This window comes from Lagopus leucura, unplaced genomic scaffold, assembly GCF_019238085.1.
Source record: "Lagopus leucura isolate 7727_CA_CO unplaced genomic scaffold, USGS_WTPT01 Super-Scaffold_810, whole genome shotgun sequence".
NCBI lineage: Eukaryota > Metazoa > Chordata > Aves > Galliformes > Phasianidae > Lagopus > Lagopus leucura.
Genome location: NW_024962261.1, coordinates 11,796,842 through 11,818,904, shown reverse-complemented (window position 1 = coordinate 11,818,904; position 22,063 = coordinate 11,796,842). Strand labels below are relative to the sequence as shown.

The window sequence follows — 22,063 nt, the reverse complement described above, 5'->3', positions numbered from 1 at the left end:
AGTTTGTTTCATTTGCAACTGTCAAACCTTACCCAATTTTCACTCCAAGATTGTAGTCACTTGGAAAAAGAACACAGACTGTAATGCCTGTAAAACTGAGATTTCTTTCTTGAGAAGTGCAAAAGTTTTGCAAAAAAAAAGTGTTCCAGAAATGTCAAAGAATAGCACTTCTGGTTCTCTTCAGTCGTAACTATCTCTTGCACACTTGAACAAAAATTGAAGTTTTCCTCTCAGAAGGAGCAGAAATATTATCTTTGGCAAAAAAAAGAACACGGTGCCTTGTCAAGGCAATTCATGTGAGTAGTAAACTGAAACCTAAAACCCTTTATGAACTCAGTGTAGATTCTCTGCTAGAGAATTCCACTGTCTGCCCTCTTTCCAAGTTCTGTCATCTCCTATTGCTCATAATGGACCTGCGGTCCATTGGTTGGAAGCCATATTCCAGAATGTTCTTTTTTTTGTTAACACTTCTCACAAGAAGAATGAAGCCAAATCTCTTCTTGGCTTCTCTTAAATAAGCAGATGTTTTGTGCTGTTGCAAATGGAGAGGAGCATGCAGTTCCTTTGAGAGCATGAGGATGTAGGTGTTCTGACAGTAACTGTTTTGGATTGTATCAGCTGAAGTCCATGACAACGACAGGATATGCCTTTTTTCAGCCTTAACAGATTGTAAAACTTGTATTTATTACCAGGAATCTGGTAGTAAATAAAAAAGTAGGGTAATAAATTTAATTTTAGTAAGTGAAAATGGCTTCCACTCTGAATATGCTGATCAGTGATTTCAGGTAAGTCTGGCCTCTTGCCCCTGGAGAGATAAAAATGACCTGCCTCTCTTACCATCAGAGGCCCAGAAGTGCAGAATAAGTATGTCTCTTCCATTCAACCCTTAACTGACATTTTACAGCAGTGGTCATTTATGTTTACATACTGACATTTATTGTAGATTACCTTGAGCCCAGGAACATACTTATTTTTTGTGATCTGTTACTATATGCAATTAAAACTGCACAGAAAGATATACCTGAATTTGTCTATTAATGCTTAAATATAAATTATTTGGAAAGATTGAAATAGTGTTTGAAAGAAATGTTCACTGTCAAAGTTAATGAGTCAGTGTTCTATATTTAACTGAAGATCTTGAGATCGAGTTATTTCTAGCAGAAAGTTTCCTTTGCAGTTTTTTTTTAATATATACGTGTGAAACCTCAGGAAAATTTTAGAAAAGATACTTATTAAACTTTGGAGGTTTTGAAATGATAAATGGTGCACATTTATCATGCTTTGTTCATTCCACTCCACGTAGAAAATGCTAGGACTGTAGCATGTGGCAAGTCATAAGTCAAAAACATGATATTTACTTGTAAAATATACATTTGGGAAGTCATTCAAAAAATTCATATATATGTTTCTTAGTCATACCTTTAATAAGAATTGTAAAAATACAAGAAGGATGATCTTTATACAGCAGATATCTCCTTTTCTTGTCAAGTGTGTTTCTATGCTTCTTTAAGGGTAACTTTTGAAATCAAGTTATCTTGTGTGATCTTTAAAATTATAACATCAACTTCAAGGAAATGTATGTCCCTCTTACTTGATTATGATAACAAATACTGTAATACTTAACTGACTTCTCATTCCTTGTATTTATTATTCACTGTTAGTTACTTTCCATTTATGGGGCACAAAGAGACAATATTGGCAGTAGAGAGAAAACTCGTAGCTTTACTTCTCTGAACAGACTCTGCTTATTCAACCAGGGCTCACAGTTGTCTATATTACAAAGTTGTAATTTGCATAAACTAACTGAAAGTCTTGATTGTTTCAATACTAATGCTTTTTTGGATAATTTATTTGCAAGTACAATTCTTCCAACAGAGGGGACTTTATTTTGTAATTGCATAGAAAAGTAGATGACTCTTCTAAATTCTAATTCTAAGTCTAGTGAATATCATAAAGTAGAGAAAAAGTATTATTAGTAAACTGCAGCAAGGTTTCCTTTATTTTTTTTATATGTTATTATATGGATTGAAAGATTGGAAATAGTGGATGTCCTTTGTATGTTAGGGAATCATGCGATTTTGAAAGGCAGACACTTAAAGATGGTCTCTGGATGTTCAGAAAGCTGAAGCTATCCTTTCTCCTTTCTGCCTCTCTCAACATCAGTAACTGGACACAAGTGTTTCCAGATTGTCATTGACTTTAAAAGAAGTGTTATCTCACTGCCTCCTTTAGAACTGGAATGTTAAAATGAATACCTACTGTTGCTTTGCACACATCATTGCCTGCAGCTGTACTCATGTGATTTATACATATATGTGCTTTATAGATAATCGTGTTGGCAATTGCTACCTGAAGTATGGACCACGAGGGGATGGAAGCCTATCCTGCAATACTGAAATTGGAGTTGGAGTCAGTCGTTCTTCATGCTGCTGCTCTCTGGGAAAGGCTTGGGGAAACCCCTGTGAAACATGTCCTCCTGTAAATAGCAGTAAGGAAATGTTCTCTTACTCTCCCTTTCCCACATAGTATAGAAGATACTAATAAGGATGAAGTCTTTCGCTATTTTGCTGTTAGGTTATTGTTTGATAAACCAGTTTTCTTCTGTAAGTTTGCATACATCTATTAGAATTATTAGTTGTCAGCTCCTCACTGGTAGAGGGGAAAGAAAACTCTAATGCTTCAGTTTGGAAAATGGTGGTAGCTCTCAGATGAGAGTTTTGGTAACTGTTACATAACAATTTCTAAGTCACTCCAGTAATTTCAGAACTGTTACTCAACAGCTAATACCTAACAGCTTTCTGGATATGTGAAGTTCTTTGAAAGGGTAATGCAAAAGAAATGTCACACGTTACTCTTAACAGTCTCAAAATAGGGTGAAATCCAATTTTAATGTACAGTTTTATCTATTGTATTGTGGGATATTTTACTAAAAGAAATGGTAAAACCTCAGTAGGGTGCATATATGCCTTATACAGAAACACTATAGAGGAAATAGCATTGTACTTGCCTATAAGAATATTTGAGGTTATGACAATGTTTGAAGCAGAGTTGCCAGTATTACCTTGATTTTCCACTAATCTCATTTTTTAAACTTGTTTTATATATATGAGTGGACCAAGGAGGATAGAAAACCAATGACTGTAGGGAAAGAGAATCATTAATACACTTATGAAATGCTGTGTTTCTGTTGTTAGCATTTTATATTTCTTATGACTGACACGCTTTCTCTTTCAATGGCTTAGCGGAATACAATACTCTTTGTCCAGGAGGAGAAGGATTCAGACCAAATCCCATCACTATTATTTTGGAAGGTGAGTTCATCTTATATCATCTTAAATAGTAAAAAAAACCTGCAGTCTTTGGAGAGTTATATGCAGAAACTATATATTGAAGAAGTTGTTACGGTTATTGCAAAGCAAACCTTTTCTAGTATTAGTTGTACAAAAATGATAAGGAGCATTGTAAGAAAACATTGAAGAAGTCTAGCATTTCTCTAGGAAAATAAATGGATGCATACCTTTTATGTACCTCCTTACTTGAGTTGGAATTAAAAATTAAAAATTAAAAAAAGAATAAATGTTTTATGAAACTTACGATTTACAGTGGAAGGCATAAATTTCAGGAAACATTAATTGGACAAAAAGACCTAGTTCCAATGAGTGTGCGGGAACGAGAAATTAGACACCAAATTCCTACTGAAAACGTGCTCCAGAATAAAACTAGTTAAATAAGAGACAATGAGCATCTCATCCATGCTTTCATGAAGTGTGATTTAGAAGCAAAAAAAAAGTCCACATTGCAGTTAAAATGTATTAATTCTTAAAATCTCAGTCTGTTCTTTCCTTTCGTCATAAATTGAAAATAAATTTTTGTATTTATTTTTAGACATTGATGAATGTCAGGAGCTGCCAGGTCTCTGCCAAGGAGGAAATTGCATCAATACTTTTGGCAGCTTCCAGTGTGAATGTCCAAAAGGCTACTACCTCAGTGAAGAGACAAGAATCTGTGAAGGTTGAGTCCTTGAAATGGTCTTCTTTTTCACAGTTCAATTATGGTGAAAAACTCTACTGCATTTAGTCTTAAATTCATAAGTAGATATAGTGTCCACACTCTTGCCTAAAATCTTCTCTTGAATCAGTGTCTTTAGTTGCTGGTAGGATGAATATAATGTTTGAAATATAACGTTTGCATATACTAATATTTATGTCTAAAGAATAGATCTCAGCTAGATATAGTCAGTATGTAGTATACAGGTAAGGTGGCTGTTAATGATTTCTGGATATTCAGTTTAATGCTTTATGTTGCCTACTAGGCTTCTCATATTGACCCAAATCTAAGCAGTGCTTTCTAAGCTAGCCTTTAAATCATCATTTTTGTTATAGTAGTATAGTTTATTATAGATCTGTTTCTCCGAAATACTTGCCAGGGCTTGGTCTTCTTTCCCTTTGTTAACTATAGTATTTTCAATTGGTCTGCAGATATTGACGAGTGTGTTGCACATCCTGGTGTCTGTGGTCCTGGCACCTGCTACAATACTCTGGGAAACTACACCTGCATTTGCCCTCCTGAATATATGCAGGTCAATGGAGGACATAACTGTATGGGTATGTGGAATATTATCTTTATTAGAACTGTCTAGATATCAGCTAGTTTTGGAATAAGATTCTCTGCTCTAAAATTTCCTTTTTGACATGGTCATTTCCAATCTCTTAGAAATCTCTAACCAGAAAACTGAAACTTCATAAGAATAGACTTGCAGTTATTTATGTTTTTTATAAATTTGAATTTTTATATTGCTTTTTCTTACTTTTAACTCTCAGAATGTAATGTCTTATAGTCTGAAAAGAGATGTAGACAACTGCCAGTGTTCTCATGGTCTTATTCTTTAATAGAACTCAGAAATATTTTCACTAGTCATTTCCAATAATAAAGTTTGATATATAACTGGATTCAGTAGGCATCTACAGTGTGTTTCTGATTCCCTAAGAATATTGCTTTTACCCCTATGTCTTGAAAATCCGCCAAATTTCAGACATATCTAATGCAAAGAAAGCAGATAACTACAATCCTTAAATTCTTTTTAAATGTCTCTATATTAGAGTTGCATTCAGAAGCCAGAGTTCTCGGTCGTGGGGTATTAATATTTAGTTAAGTCCGTTTGTTGTTGACTTTGTAAATGATTATTTTCTCACATCTAGACATGAGGAAAAGCTTTTGCTACAGAAGTTATAATGGAACCACCTGTGAGAATGAACTGCCCTTCAATGTAACCAAAAGGATGTGCTGCTGCACCTACAATGTTGGGAAAGCCTGGAACAAACCTTGTGAACCATGTCCAACCCCAGGAACAGGTAAAGCCTACTGTAATCATCTCTTTTTTTTTTACATCACTACTCATCTGCTCCTTTCACATATTAGCTAAAGTTAATATTTCAGCCAGAAAAAAACACATTTTTCACCATTCCCAAGCACAGTGACAATACTCTGTCAACTTCTCACTGGCTGAATTAAGTCTGGCTGTGCTAAAAAGAAATTAATATTTCTTCCATTCTTGAAGTATCACTCCATATTGAGTGGAAAGATACAGTATGAATGCTTGAGGGAAACAATCATTCACACAGGTTGAAAAAAATATTTAGGAAGAGTATGCAGATTTTTCCCTCTAAGCTTCCTCTGAGGTCAAGTACAAGGGAAAAAAATACTGTTAGGTCTCCCTGTATGGAGCTAAGTAAAAAGGCCTGGAAAATACAGTCTGACCTTTCCATCATCAGCAGGAGTAACTAAAATGTATTGTTATAGTTAGATCTAATTATTTACTTCATTTTTGTGATGAGAATGAAGAGTCAGGATTTTATAAAATGGCTCTATAAAACGAGTATACTATGATTGCCTTGATCTTTCTTTCTAATAAATAAAAAGGCTTTCACAGGTCTTGTATGTACATATAATTGCATTCAGACGTATCTGTATGTCAGAAATCTGTGTTTGTGAGAGTAAGACTACCAGACTGACATATGAGGCATAAGCCAGTCCTCTGAATATGTGATTACAGACCTCCCATCTCTAAAGCTGTCTGCTCATAGTTTTGGGAAAAGCAGTCATCATGCAGTAATACTAGGGTGAAGATGTCTGTTGCCTGATCAGTCTTGCAGGATAATTAATTTAGGGTAATAGAATTCAGTAACTGAATTGCTGATGAATACATTTATCCAGATAGTTCTAATCTCTGTCAGAAGAGAAAGATTGTGTTTCATTACTTAAGTATGTTAACCTTTCCAGAATTTTCATTTGTGTCTCAAGTCTGAGCACGATCCTCTTAGTTGCTTTTACATTCCATCTGCTGAAGATGGTCAAGTTGCAAAAGCTCAGTAAGCAGGGCATGCTGAAGGGAAGTAAAAAATTCATTCTGCAAAATAGGGTGAAAATAATAAGGTTTTCAGTTCTTTTTTGGTTAGTTTTTGTTGAGTTTCTTGCCTGGAACAAATCACCCTTGAAAGCTCAGCTTTCAAGGAAAAATCATTGGTCAGAGAATTACCAGCTTGGAAACCAGACAGTAGCACCTGGACCTCATTAAAAGATTCTTATGCTTATAGAAAGAGCTTTCCTAGATTGAGGGGAATAGGGGGATGGGAGGAGAACAAAAAACTGTTTCATACAAATACATTTTACTATTTAATTAACTTTGCATTGAGCTAGTGTCGCTAAAGTCATACCTCTTGTGGGTGCATCATCTGTGGTGTTAGTGTAAATAATATATTCCTTCCATTCCACATAGTATATTCTGGTGATGTAAGGGAAATAGCATATAAATTAGGGAAGATTTTCTCGCACAAGAAGTGAAGAGGAGGAAAATAGGACTGAAAAGAAAAACACCCTCTCCCTTTCCTTTCTTGAATAGGAGGAGTGAAAATGAAGGAGTGTTCGTAGCAGTCAGGAATGGGAGATGAAAATAAGAGAGGAAATACTTGCTATCACAGAGAGCTCATAAAATTCTTTCCCACAGTCATTTGTTTCTCTACCATAAAATTATCATGATGACAACACAATGAGAAAATGCAGCAAATACTTAGAGGGATTAATGCAGTTAATATTCCCAATTGAGGAAGGAATTCTCCTTTTAAATTGATAAGACAGGCTCTCAAAAACGTTTGCCATTTTTAAAGCTTTGCTAAAGCAATTTCACTGAGTCTGAAAGAAGATGTGGGGTGAAAGTGTTTCCTGAAGTACTTCGGCATGGCCTTGTTAGCTGTTTTAAGTGCCTTTCCTGTGTTTGGAAACACAGCTGACCCTCTTCTAACCATGAAAATAGGTTGTGTGAGGGATCAAACACAGATTGCTAGTGTAAATGGTTGAATAGCTGAACTTACAGGATATAATCAGTTGTTCTGAAATCTAGGAGAGGGCTAAACATCACAGACAGGGATTAAGATACAGTGACCTTTTCCATTTTGCTAGACTGAGCTTAGTAGCTCATTAAAAGCATTATTCTGCTCTGATGAGAATTGTATTGTTCCTCTAAACGAACTTCACATGCCAATATTTTCTTTGTGAAATATTTTCTTCATGTATTTTCTTTCATGTATTCATGCTTAACAACAATCAGTCTCTGATGCCTTCAGATAGTAAAGATTACATTGCTTAGGATTACTCATTATATTGATCATAACATTACTGTAGAGGCCTGAATGAGTTTATCATTCTTGGGGCAGCTTTTTCCACCCCAAGAAGTGTAAAAAGCTGCTTCAGTGCTACAAAGTAGCCAGGTATTTGCAGAACTTTTTTCATGGTTGGATCATTTTGAAAGTGCTTGACTTCAGAGGGTTTTTTTTTCCATATTATGTGTTAGATCTTTTTGTCCTATGAAAAATAATACAGTGAAAAGTATGTGGTTTTTGGAAATAGTCTTTAAAAAATAGTTGCAAATGCAAGCTTGCAGAAAGTAAATCTCTGGAGTGTTTGTATATTGCTAATTTGGCACTCTTTTATGAAAGCATTCTGCTGCAGTGCTGATGTATTACATGCTGTTTTTCTACACAGTGCGAACTGAAAAGAAAAAAAATAGGAAGAACTCCACTAAATAAGATGTAAAATATATAGGAAAGTAGGCTTGCGATCTTCAAAGCTGTTTTTTCATTGTCCCAGAACTAATGTTAGGCATTACCACAGGAATAGGTTGTCATCATCCATAGGGACAGGGTAATAAACATTAGGCCCTCGCCTTAACAAGTGTGTATGTTTCACAGATTTACTGACAATAGTAGGTGGCATAAATCTCAGTGTAGAAAAGAACTGTTAAAAAGAAAACCTTAAATCTTATACTTATTGACATGAAGGAGCAGAAAGTTGCTGGATGGCAAAGCACTGTGACATTGAGTTTTAAGACTCTCCATTCTGTAGCACAAGACAAACTTCAGCAGGCATTAAACAGTCATTACAGATGAGACAGAACACAGAAGAAAATGCTGAGGTTCAGATGTTGGAGCCTACTCAGCTACCTACAAAAATGACAAAGGATATTTGAATGTGAAAAAATTGTCTTTCCAAATCATATTCTGAGCAGCAATCAGCTATTTTTGCTGAAATTAATATATATTTTGTATTCAAGTTATAACCCCAGTGATTAAACTTTGTAAGATTTTAAGCTAATGAAAAGCTACCGTTAAAGTGTAGAGAAACAAGAAATTCAGACAACAGCCAGGAGAGAAATAAACTGTCAGCACTCTGGAAAAAAAGAAGGGTCTTCTTTTTTCATTATGGTACTGGAAGAGATACCTTAATAATTTGTCTAAATTATAGGTTTAGAGTTGAGTTAAGTTCATATGCTCACTTTCTTTGAACACTGACTGTCAGAGAGCAAACTTACTGTTGGGTTCTCATCAGTGGACAGAGCACTTACAGAAGTCTTCAGATGTTATTCTTTCAGAACCACTTTGAATTTTAGCTAAGTGGGACATTTAAAAATTGTTATCCATATTCTTTAAAAGAAAATTTTACCTTGACTTAACACTTTGCAGGTATGAATGTCTATCACATTACTTACAATTTTTCATGAAGAAGATTATAAAGGGTTAGGATGGAAAGATACTTTTTGTGTGGAGAATTTGAGTGTTCATAGCATCCCACGAGATTTTAAACAGGAGCTGGATGTTTATTGTTAGCAAACACATAACCTAATGCAAGCTCCTCATGGAAATAAGTTTTTCAAGTCTTCACACTGGCAATATTTTGCTCCTCTCAGACAAGTGGAATTTCAGTATGGATTTCCACCAGTACTCTAAGTATTTCACAAATGACATAGCAAACAACAGTTACAGTCATGTTATTTTTGGTATTTCTGCCTGGATCAAAGTTAGTATATTGTAAACATGTTACATATTTATTCTTGAAAATGTTGTTGTACCAGTAAGGTCTTACCAATATAGGTGCTTTATACTTTCCTTAAACACATAATTGTTTATTTCTTATATCCTGCAATTATTACTAGATTCTGTGGTATCTAGAAATAAGAACTAGATAGAGATACTTGTTCACAAGTAGCTGATTTTTTGTCTGTATGTTGGAAATCCACTAAACTCCATATACCTTGCCTGCAGTACCTTGCAGTTACAGATTTCATACTTGTGTGCATTTCCAATAGAATTGTTTGAGATTTGAGTTTGAGTCTCCCACAGAATTGTTTGAGAAGGCAGCTTTAAAGGTTATCCAGTCCAACTCCCATTCTCAGGATGCTCTGGGAAAGTGGGTATAAAATGAGCATAGAGAACCAGTGCTCTTTGAAGCACCTTTTTCAAAGTAGAGTGTCCATCCTTAGTTCAGTGGAACTAAGTTTCAGTAATCTTCACAAAAAAGAAACAGCAACAGTATTGTCAGAGAAGGCTGAGAACAGGTAAGTCACATTTATTCCTTCCTTCTGAAACTTGCTGCAGATTCTCTGCAGGTTTCTAGAAAGCAGAAACCAACCTTAAAAGGCAAGTTACAGAGTTCTATCTAAAACAAAACCTGAAGCTCTGCTTGCTCAAATCAGACAGTTTTTCTCATGCCAAAGTCTGCAAAGATTTGCAAAAAGACAGGTATGAATTAGTGCTCCATTCGCATTTGTTAATTGGCAACTTGAATTTTCAGTATTAATTTGTACAGGGTGCAGTGGCATCTTCCGTCTATATTTGGCTTATATCAGCTCTGAGAAAACTACAAGTAATTGGGAGATCTATAAATACTGAAAATACGTTTTTCTGTCATATGCTCTAGCTGAATTCAAGAACATATGTGGCAATATTCCTGGCTTTACTTTTGACATTCATACTGGAAAAGCTGTTGGTAAGTTTGAATAAACTTATTTTAACCAACAATTCTTACAGATAGTACTGAAATTAATATTTCATAAAATAAAATCCTTATTCCTTTTTGTAGACCTGCAGGTGACATGTTGTGAGAGCAAACTTACAATGGTTTGGGTTTTTTTATTTTTTTTATTCCTACATTTTTTAGTAATTTTTTTTGCTCCCCTTCCATCCTGTTCCATAGGTTTGAGTTTTAATTAGTAAGGTGAAAAGTTTACTTTCAGAAATGTTGGTGGACTTATTAGCACGTTTGTAATAGCTCTGAATCTTGGCTCATACTTAGTATTTCTCTGTATCACTTACGGAACTCCACATAGTTTATTTTTTCTCATAGTGGAAAAATATTCTCATAGTGGAAAAATACATACTTAGATTTATGTTGTGTGTATAGCTTAAGTAGATTAAAAGAAACGTCTCAGCTCAGTGTAAAGAACGGTAAAATTGAGAATAGTGCATACGTGTGCAGTATGTAAAGCCACAAGAACTGAGCAGCTCATCTGAATTTCAGACATCGACGAATGTAAAGAAATCCCAGGAATCTGTGCAAATGGTGTTTGCATCAATCAGATCGGCAGCTTCCGTTGTGAATGCCCAACTGGATTCAGCTACAATGACCTGCTCTTGGTCTGTGAAGGTGATTTGAAGTGATGTTATTTTCTACCTAGTCCCCATAAGCATACTTATCTTAAAGGGAAGGAGCAAATTTAACTTACACGTTTTTGAAACTCTAATTGATAAGTTGTGAGTTTTCTTGTAGGGTTCAAGACTGTTATAAACGTGTTTGTGGTATGTTTGTCTTTAATACATATGCACATACACTTAATTTGTCATTGTTTTGTGTCAGGTAATGCACTGACGCCTAAGTTGCTAGTAAATGAAATACTTTTGTTTTGAGGTGGTAATTTGATCCTTGTTCTTAAAACTTGTTCAAAGAAAAGCTTCCCTTGATACTTCCTTCTTGTATCCGTTCATCTGTGGTTTTATAGGTAAACAAGTATCAGATATTTGTAAAATGTAGTAGTGAAGTTTTATGTGTCCTGAAGTTAATAGGATTTTTATCATTGGTATTCAGGGGACTACTGCTGAAGAAACTTGTGCCCTAAACTGCTAAAAATATGTGCTACTTATTTTTCCCCTAAAAAATTGTTTTGTTTAACATATACAAAGGCACAGAGGAACTTAATACAGAGAATTAATTGATTTATGTATCCCTTTAAAATTGCATGGCTGCTTCTGTGTGTACGGAGTTGATTTCATAACATTTTCTTTCATCCAAAAAGAGTGCTGTTGATGAAATGCTATTGATTTTGCCTTTGATTTGCATTTATGGCACGAGAAGTTGGAATTTAGCATTTTCATACTTGGTTGAGGACAGCCTACCGAGATCAGTCTTGCATGTGACTGACAATGCAATCCAAATACTAAGACGGAAATAAATGTCTTGTGGTTTTTGACTTTGTCTCTTGGTATTTCAGATATTGATGAGTGCAGTAATGGAGACAATCTCTGTCAGAGGAATGCAGACTGCATCAACAGTCCTGGTAGTTACCGTTGTGAATGTGCTGCTGGTTTTAAACTTTCACCCAATGGTGCCTGTGTTGGTAAGAAATCAGTTGATTTTTCTGGTCTGAATCTGTTTGTACCCAATCCAAGGTCTGTACTTGATTCTCTAGAAGGATAAAAGCAGCATTTATTTTCTGTTGCCTTGCATATTCTAATGTTGTTTTATGTAACAGTTTTTATTTTATAGCTCTGTTTCTCTGTAAAAGGGAAGAAAAGACAGAGTAAATTTTTCAAACGTTCTTGAGGTATCAACCAAATAGTAACAGTAGTTTTGACCTTGAGGTGTATAGGCAAGAAGTTCTTATAAAATTAATTTTTGTTATGATTCAGATTTAGTTATGAATAATTTTGAATCTGGTTTTAATTATAACAACAGATTGTAAGAACATATTTGTGTAAAATGAATGAATAATAAAAGTCAATAATGTGTACCATCTGTTTTATATTTTTGTTATAGATCGCAATGAATGTCTGGAAATTCCTAATGTTTGCAGTCATGGTTTATGTGTGGACATGCAGGGAAGTTACCAGTGCATATGTCACAATGGTTTTAAGGCATCTCAAGACCAGACTATGTGCATGGGTATGTAAAGAAAATGTTTTTGTGGTTTAAAAACAGGGGGACGACAGAAGGGAATGAGTCTAGATTTATGTAGTTTAATTGTATAAGAAGAGTATGTTGGCATTAAAAAAGACTGTTCATATGGTTTTGAATGTTATGAATAAAGCACGTGAAGTTGCCATTAGAGTAAATATGTCAGTTGGAGAACAAATCACAGTATTCTCAGAGATAGGTACATGTTACTGAAGAGTGTGTTAACCCCATTTTCACTAAAATACATAACATCTTGAAAGAAAAGTTTATAGGTGATGTGATAAGAGTTTAGAGGTTATGGAAACTATCCCACAGGAAAATTTATATATGTAAATAAATAAAAATGTTTCAGAAAGTCGAAAAGACCTAAGACATTAAGACCTAAGTGTCATTCAGATCCTCATGAAACTCCAAGTGCAACTTGAACATAAGGTAGGAAGTACTGAATGTGCCCTACAAAGTAGATGTATCCAAGACTTACTGGGCAAAATTTATAATTCTGGGTGCACTATGGCATCATAAATTTGCTTATACAAACTACATTGTGAACAATTACATAAATCCAATATGGAGCACTTTCAGCAGATTTTCATGTGCATAAAAGTAAAATGTGTATATTCTTTTCAGACTGTCCAAAGGCTGAGATGCTCTATCCTTTGTATTGAATTCATATAAGTAACATGCATTAAGAAATGAAAAATTATTACTAGGGAAAATAAAAACATAAATGCACTTATGCACATATGCACTATCTTTCCACGTAGGAGTATGTTTTAGAATACAAATGAAAATAAGTGTCATATGCACTGTACTTACTGTCCTGCATAAGGACTGTAAGAACTTACACACCGTGCTGTAAAAATCAGTAGTATAAATAAAACATAGAAGAGATGAAGGGAGAGACTGAGGCTTAGAATTCTGTCACTGTGTGCACATGTATCACACTAACAAATACTTGGGGAAAATAAATTCCAGCATACACTTTTGTTTCTCTTTGCAGATGTTGATGAATGTGAACGCCATCCATGTGGAAATGGAACATGTAAAAACACTGTTGGATCATATAACTGTCTGTGTTATCCAGGATTTGAATTAACTCATAATAATGATTGTATGGGTAGGTGATATAATCCAAACTTTGATTTCATTGTTGCTGCCTTAATAAGTGAAGGAGGTTGTATAATTAAAATTCAAAGATGTTAAGATGTTTGGACTGCTAGGGAAGTTAATTGAATCCAGGAATAGTTAGTAATTATTACTATTTTTGAACATTTAAAGTACATAGGCAGCCTGAGATAATGTAAACCCTGAAATTCTGGACCGCTGGGGCAGCCTTACCGTTCACTGGCATTTTAAGACAGCCCTCAAAAAGATTAATTGGGCAATTGTAGCACACATCTTTTGCTACTGGCAAAGACTATAAGAACCACTCACAGTAAGTATGAGTAGTATCACAACACCAGCATTACCTCAAGAATATAAAATATTTTCTTAATTTTGCCATATTATTTGAAATTTTTGCACAGCGTGAAGGAAAAAAGAGATCAGCAGTAAGAAAGACAGCATAACTAGTCTTCTAAATCTCCTACTCTCCTGAGGTGAACTCTGCTTATATACAGTGATACTGCTGTTTCCTATTCCTTAATAGTGGCCAGCAAAAGGATATTGATGGTTTTGGACGATTTTAATACTTGTGATAGAGAATAGGCTTTCTCAGCTAAAGAACAGACTTTTTAAGTCTCAGGAGATTGTCCTTGTGCAAAGCCAAAAAGCAAGCTACCACATTCCTTTCTGCTACAGAAGAAAGACAAAACAAAGTCTGCTGGTTCCTTTGTGGTTCAGGAGAGAACTAAAACATCTTGAAAATATTTTAAATCCTTTGTTTGTCCAGGAAAGAGAAAATTCAAAAATTGTTCTAGAAGGAAGAGACTGCAATGGTATTTGTTCCAAAGAGGTTCTTTGCAGTGGCAGTAAAAGCTGCCAGGATACTGCCAGGACCATCCAGTGCCTCTCTGCCAGAATATGCCTTCAAGGAGGCTAAGGAGTCGAGCTGACTCTGCAACTTGGCTTTTGTGAGCATGTTTCTTGACAGTTTGGAGAGACCTGGGGCTTTCTTCCAAGCTATCACAGTCACTCATAAGCAATTTAAGCCCACTGCACTGTAATACTGCAAAGATATTTGCAGTTGTGAAACTATAACATACAAGAAATGCACTGTGGAATAAGCTAGTAACCAGGCACAACTTTACTGGCTGAAGCAGAGGGTACATCTTGTTCAGGAGCTGTACTTTACATTTTTGAAGACACCTAGAAACCTCTTTAGTAAAACTGATGTAAGTCTTCATCATTCAAATTAAAATATTTTACCATAGTGAGGTATAAATTGTTCTTCCAGCATGATACTAACCCAATCTACTTGATTTTCCTTTCTTCTTACACTTTTTCATCTGTAATACTCATCTGTAATACATTACTGTATTATAAAGTGTTTCTTTCAGTTTGCGTATCTACTTGAGCGCATATGAAATCCAGAGAAAGTCCAGAACACCCCATGTAACCTTTTCTATGTCTGGAGTTAGTATAATACAGTCACTTGGCAGTAATTAACTGTCTCCAAATGCAGTAGCTGAGGTAATGCTGCAAATTTAAAAAGTATAATTCCCTACCAAAAAAAAAAAGAAAAAAAGTGCTGTTTAAATAGAACATATATCTTAAAGCACTTGAGTGAGAGTTACTTTCCATTTGTCAACTGTTCTTTTGTTGCTGCAGTATTTGCCTTTTCCATGGAAATACACAGATGTATTGCTACTTTAGTTTGTTTATAACATACTGTATATACTGCACCTGCTTATATATTTCAATGAGAGATCAACTCTTGCTTAGGGGTTTTGCTTTGTTTCTTACAGATATTGATGAGTGCAGTTCCTTCTTTGGTCAGGTGTGCAGAAATGGCCGGTGTTTCAATGAAATTGGTTCCTTCAAATGTTTATGTAATGAAGGATATGAACTTACTGTAGATGGCAAGAATTGCATTGGTATGTATGTTACCATAATGAGATGTTACAGTACTGCTGAGATGAAAAAATAAAACTGAGTATTTAAGAAGGAAAATAACTTCAAAAATAACTTGAGTATGTATGTACTTCAAGACTTCAGTATAACTCAATAGAAATAACTGATTTTTTGAATAATTGATCTTTGTAAATTTAAATGCCTAAAAAGAAGAAAATGAGAAAAATACCCTGCTATCTTTTTAATGAATGACACTGTTTTGTAATGCAAGAACAATGTCATAAGAATTACATGATCCTAAGTCTTTCCTGATGCCATCTGCTCTCTTAAGATACTAATGAGTGTGTGGCGCTGCCTGGTTCATGCTCCCCTGGTACCTGTCAAAATTTGGAAGGATCTTTCAGATGCATCTGTCCACCAGGATATGAAGTAAAGAGTGAAAGTTGTATTGGTAAGGCAAGTTGTAATTTTGCTTCTAAATGAATTAATGGTGAATTAAGGTTTGGTTTATGAGGATGAGGAAGAAATTCAAGTTATAACTCAGTTTTTTTATCAGAACTGCTGTGAATGATTTTACCATTTAAATATACTATGTGAGGCACTTGCAAGAAGGGTGCATGCAGGTGATATTCAGGAGCGAATTCAGGAGCCTTTGGTTCCTGAATGGCCAGTGGACAAGTGTTAGTAGCTGTCTCTCTACTGTGGCTACATAAGCTGACCAATTGTCAGGTTAAATTACTGAGGTTAGCTGGTGTGACATCCCCTAACACACTCATTGAAATAAGTCCCAATTATAAACAAGTAGCTTGTATGAAATGAAGAAAAAACTTAATAATTAGTCTTATATTAACCTAGTATTGTGAGTGCAGGAACAAAGACTGAACAAAGGAACTTTGTTGAATTTTTGTTATGTACAAGAAGATATATTTTCTAAATCCCAGAGCTTTCTCATTCTGTTGTATCGTACCATAATGCTTAGTTTTCCTGCCAACTTTATGGTTTCTTTTGTTAGCTGCTGTTCCCACATTAGCAGTTGTGTTAAAGATAAATTCAAATTACCTGTGGTTGTAAAAATCATTAATTTAAAATGAAAGCTTTTGGTTTTTCTGGAATATCACTGTTTGTGACCATTTGAATATCCTGACAAAAATTTTGATATTTTTTTACAAAATCAGTGGCTGCCAAGTACTTATTTGTTCTGCAGCGTATCTGAGCTAACTCAGAACACTTCATATGGGAGGAGTCTGTCATTGGAAAGGAAATGTGGAGTCTGGTCACATGCCACTTTATGCTACAGTGGTTTATTCTTGTGCAATACCTAGTAGTAACTCCTGACTGGGGAGCATAGGTGACAGTTTTCAGACATAACTTCAAGAGGACCTGTCTCTACTTGTATTCTCCCCACATTCCACTTATCTTTTTCTATGCAAAGAAGTATTTATCCATTTTTGCCTTATCAGATAAGTACAGACCAGTTTTGTCAAATTTATTGTAGTGTAGAGTCTAACTGGCATCAGGAAAAATGACACTGCAGATTTGTGACTCAGCATCAATAGAAACATACTTTCATGGAGATTACCTATTTCTGCTTGCACTTTTCAGATTGGTGTGGATGTACAGATGTACAGCCACAGGTCTCTGATGTTTCTTTAGTGTCTATTACGGTAAGACTCAAGAGGAGTTGTACTGCAGGTATAGCATTGACAAATTTTAAAATACACTTCAGAATTTGTTACCTTATAATTACCTTTAGAAATCACTAAAGAGGCTTATTTCTTCTGCCAGCATTTGCAGAAAAGAATAAAATCTGGTTTAAAATAATAAATATGAAAAATTAAGGTATGTTAATCTATTACTTTTGTTACCCTTCATCTATCAGTATCATCTACTATTTCAGCTGTGCAATTTTACAGATATTTGGTATTTATATTAAATACTCCTTTACTTTGCTTTTTTGTGATTTAAATGCAAAATCAGTTACTTAAAAAAAAGAAATGCTTAGGTAGCCTTAACTATATTTTCAAAGTTATTCAATTAAGCAGAATTTTTTTAAAAAACTGGAAAATATAAATATGTGTTTTACAGTTCTCCCTCTGTCTATAGTTTCAGTTCAAGAGTCAGTCAGTTAATTTGCCTTTTATTACAAAAAATCCCCAACACAGAGAATTTCTAAAAATTCATGTTCAGATGTTCTATGTTGATTGGAAAATATTTTTCTTATAACTGTATCTCCTCCTCTGTTTCAGTATTTATTTGAAGTTTATGGTGTAAATATGGCAGGAAACTAATATTTGCAGAGGAAAGGGAATGCCAGTGAAATACTCTAATTCGAAAGAGTGAGCCGGACCTTCAGGCTGCTTTATCTCTTGGATGCTTTATTTAATGAATACCTCTGGTTAAAGTTAATGAATAAATATTTTTTTTAAATGAATTCATGGCTTATAGGATTACTATCAATGTTTTCTCATAAATTTTGCAGATATTAATGAGTGCAATGAGGATCCCAACATCTGTCTCTTTGGCTCTTGTACAAACACTCCAGGAGGCTTCCAGTGCATTTGTCCGACAGGTTTTGTCCTGTCTGATAATGGACGGAGATGTTTTGGTAAGTTTGAGGATTAAGCAGTGTAACAGGTAACAAGTACTCTGTGAAAAAGGTGAAAGGGGACCTCTGGAGGCCCCTCCCAAACTATGTCATTATGAGTGCTGGGAAGTGCTTTCAAAACCATAGGAAAATACAATCTTGACATGGTTCCTTCTTGAGCTAGATTTGCATTTTTTAACCAGTTAAGAGCTTCCAGCTACACAAAACAGTATTTTCGTTTTTTTTAGATACCCGGCAGAGCTTCTGTTTCACTAATTTTGAGAATGGGAAGTGCTCTGTCCCAAAGGCTTTCAACACCACAAAGGCAAAGTGTTGCTGCAGTAAAATGCCAGGAGAAGGATGGGGTGATCCTTGTGAGCTTTGCCCAAAAGAGGAAGAAGGTAACACCTTCAAGATTCAAGTGAAGATTTTTAGGTGGGAGAAAATATGTTTGCTTTGTATCTTTTTGATCATTCGAAAGAGAGATGTGTTTACTGCTCTCTCTTATGGCCTTTAGTATAATAATTATGAGGTAAACTAAAGCAAAAAAATCAAATAGAAGCAACTAAAGAAAAACACCTCAGTTACTGTTCTGGCTCAAATGAGAAGTGAGCTAGGAGCCTTCAATTGTATACAATCACAGATTTTAGATATGTCCTGATGTCCTAATCTGCTTCATGAAAGTGAGTGAGTAAAATTGGGCAGTGCTGAGGATCCCTGAAGTAATCAACACTTTCAGTTATTTTTTTTTCTCCCAATTTAAGTGGAGAAAGGAAAATACATCATGTGCACTTGGAAGCTCAGCATGTTCCAGTACTGCTATCCTGCCTTAGGGATGGTGTCGCTTTTGCATCTGGCAAATATAGTATGAGGGCTGTGATATAAACAATTGTGTTCTGAAAAGTATGGTAGAGATGTCTGATTTTAGATACATTTAACCATTTATCATGGTTCTCTTTCTCACTTGCTCTCTATTTAAAAATATGTACCTCCACAGTTGCTTTTCAGGACCTCTGCCCATATGGTCATGGGACTATTCCTGGAATTGATGATACACGTGAAGGTAGATATTATTTTCCCTCTTAATTGAAAAAAATGTATCTTTATACTCAAAGCTAGACTTGAATTTTGCGTTATGTGATGGCTTATTCCCCATGGTCCACAAGTGACAGGAGGCTAACTTTTAATACATATGGAACAGTATGAGGTAGATTACCTTTGAAATGACATGGAGAAAGACAAACAGAATGGGGTATTTTGTGTTTTAAAAATGTTTTATTAAGACTTGATAAAGAAGCTAATAAGTGGTTGCTAATATCTTCCTGCTTTTTAGATGTTAATGAATGCCTTGAAAGCCCAGGGATTTGCTCAAATGGTCACTGCATCAACACTGATGGATCCTTCCGCTGCGAGTGCCCAATGGGATACAACTTAGATTTCACTGGAGTACATTGTATCGGTGTGTCCCTGCTTCATAATGCTAGAATTATAGCATTTTAATTTAAAACACAGTTAAAAATGTGTCCCAGTTCTCTTCAGCTTACATTTACTCATTTGTTATGTACAGATACTGATGAATGTTCAATTGGCAACCCGTGTGGAAATGGTACATGCACTAATGTGATTGGCAGTTTTGAATGCAACTGTCATGAAGGATTTGAGCCAGGCCCAATGATGAATTGTGAAGGTAATTTGTCTTCTGCATTTTTCCTTTGATTTCTGTACATCAAATTGCGTTACTAGACATTCTGTTGTGTAAAAAGCAGGAGGTAGAAAGTTTCTCTGCTTCACATATTTCACTGGGAAAATAATAAATTGATTTAATCAGCACTTTTGGTTTGTCACAGGGCTTCTGATATTGCATGTTATGTTAGTCTTTGTTTTGTTACTAAGCTGTTTGATGGAGATGGGTAAAAAAAATAAAAGTAAATGATAATTGTTGGGTCCCCAAAATAACCTCAGAAAAAATAGAGCAAACTACTGCAAAAATGCATCAATTTGCAGAGCATTTTTGTAAGTGAGGCAGCTTAGCTATAAACTGACCCACTCATCACAATCATAATAACAAGTGAATTGTATTAAATCCAATAAACTGAAATCAGACCACTGGTCCATCTAGTCCTTTCTTCATCCCTCATCTACATCCATAGCCTCCTGTGGCAGCAAGATACAGAAGTTCACCTCTCTCATAACTTAGAAAAGTATTTTCTTTCATCTGTTTTGGGCCAATACTCTGTTAATTTGAATAAATACCTCTTATTTTTCATAGTGTGGAATTCTGTTTTCATCAGATCCTTAACAGGATCCTTTTTAAAAATATTATTTTATTTTTTTCATGAATCACTCATGAATCAATTAATTTGCTTTCCAAAGCAAGAATTCATATTCTTGAAGTTGAAAAAAAGCTGACATTTCTTGTCATTAAATTTCATTTAATGAGAATCCAACTCATTCTAAGTAACTCCATATTAATGGTGTCACTGTTTTTATGCAGAGCTTCATTCACATTCCTCTGTTTACTCAAAACCAGACATCCACAACTTTCTGTTTTAAAAACTATATTACATTTTTGATAGTTTTAGGTGACAATAGGAGTAAAGTATAAAAATTTCCAATTGATTGTTTTAAAACTTCAGGGAAAATGATGTTTTTATTCCTTTCTGTTCAGATATAAATGAGTGTGCTCAGAACCCCTTGCTGTGTGCTTTTCGATGTATCAATACTTATGGGTTCTATGAATGCACCTGTCCAGTTGGCTATGAACTGAGAGAAGACCAAAAGATGTGCAGAGGTAATGACTGAAATGTAAACTTCTCCCCACCTTCCATCACCTTGTGTCACCTGAAAAGTATTCCAGATATTTCTGTGCATCTTACATTCATTCTCTCAGAGAAATGCGGCAAACAGCAATGATTATTTTCTCTTTAAAAACTTAAATAAGACAAAATTTGCGTAAGACCAATATCTAGTCCTTTGTGTATTCTTGCTGTGGGCTGTAAAGGCAAGAACATCAAGATGATGTTCATCTTTTACCAACTCAGAAAGATTATAACCACAGTTAAGCATAGCTTTCAGATTTTTTTAGTGCTTGCTAGGGAAGTCCTTTTTCTTGTGAAAATGCTTGTTGTTTTCAGTAACTGAAGCTACTACAAAGATGTTCAAACACAAAGTATATGTATTTTTACAGATCTGGATGAATGTGCTGAAGGTCTCCATGACTGTGAGTCTAGAGGCATGATGTGCAAAAATTTGATTGGTACCTTCATGTGCATTTGTCCTCCTGGAATGACCAGGAGACCTGATGGAGAAGGCTGTACAGGTAAAGCTTAGAAAAGAAAGACATCTGATGCAATTCCTACAAGCAAACAATTCTCTGTATGCATGTTTAATAAACTTGAAAGTAGTAGTTCATAAAGTACGCTTAAGATATCTGTTAGTATCCAACATCTCAATCTTACTTTGTATTTTCAAGACTTGAGCCTTATCTGAAAGTAATCTTAACGGACTAGGAAGTGTTTTGGAGGAAAAACTCTGGTTTTGTTTCTTTAGTTGTCCAGCAGTGTCAGGAAGGTTTTCAGACACTTGTTAAAGTATTAAGTAGCCAGATGAAAGTGACCTTATCTGGTAAGTAAGAAGGAAAATTATTGTAAATAAAACGGTACATTTCCTTCAACACTAATACTGTCTATAAATAATGTGGCAATTCCTTAAAAAATTAGAACTATGAAATTTTCATGTAACTGTTAGGTTTTATACATATATAAAAGCCACAAAGAGCAAGAGATGTGGATACTACCGTAGTTCAAAATGTCTGTTTACTATGTATGCAGTGAGTATAGGAGGAGTAGAGCCTTCATCCTAGATGCAGAATACAAGGCATGGAACAACAAAGGTCCATCTTCTGCTTGATCAGTTGTTGATTTTTCCACTTCTTGCAAACACTATGCAAAATGCTGAATGCAATCTACA

General features: G+C 35.0%; 1 protein-coding gene across 3 annotated transcripts in view; it reads left to right on the top strand.

The window, feature by feature from the left end:
- The window catches only part of FBN2 (fibrillin 2), a 160,453-nt gene that overhangs the window by 122,283 nt on the left and 16,107 nt on the right, over positions 1-22,063 (top strand). For 2 of the 3 annotated variants that reach the window (XM_042866233.1, XM_042866235.1), the window contains 19 exons: positions 2,327-2,488; positions 3,243-3,311; positions 3,886-4,011; positions 4,479-4,604; positions 5,199-5,351; positions 10,249-10,317; positions 10,849-10,974; positions 11,816-11,941; positions 12,361-12,486; positions 13,499-13,615; positions 15,405-15,533; positions 15,842-15,961; positions 17,990-18,115; positions 18,343-18,495; positions 19,092-19,157; positions 19,428-19,553; positions 19,662-19,781; positions 20,763-20,885; positions 21,282-21,413. In XM_042866233.1, the coding sequence (XP_042722167.1) occupies positions 2,327-2,488; positions 3,243-3,311; positions 3,886-4,011; positions 4,479-4,604; positions 5,199-5,351; positions 10,249-10,317; positions 10,849-10,974; positions 11,816-11,941; positions 12,361-12,486; positions 13,499-13,615; positions 15,405-15,533; positions 15,842-15,961; positions 17,990-18,115; positions 18,343-18,495; positions 19,092-19,157; positions 19,428-19,553; positions 19,662-19,781; positions 20,763-20,885; positions 21,282-21,413 (2,295 nt within the window). The remainder of the gene's footprint in view (positions 1-2,326; positions 2,489-3,242; positions 3,312-3,885; positions 4,012-4,478; positions 4,605-5,198; positions 5,352-10,248; positions 10,318-10,848; positions 10,975-11,815; positions 11,942-12,360; positions 12,487-13,498; positions 13,616-15,404; positions 15,534-15,841; positions 15,962-17,989; positions 18,116-18,342; positions 18,496-19,091; positions 19,158-19,427; positions 19,554-19,661; positions 19,782-20,762; positions 20,886-21,281; positions 21,414-22,063) is intronic. The other variant, XM_042866234.1, reaches the window with a different exon arrangement.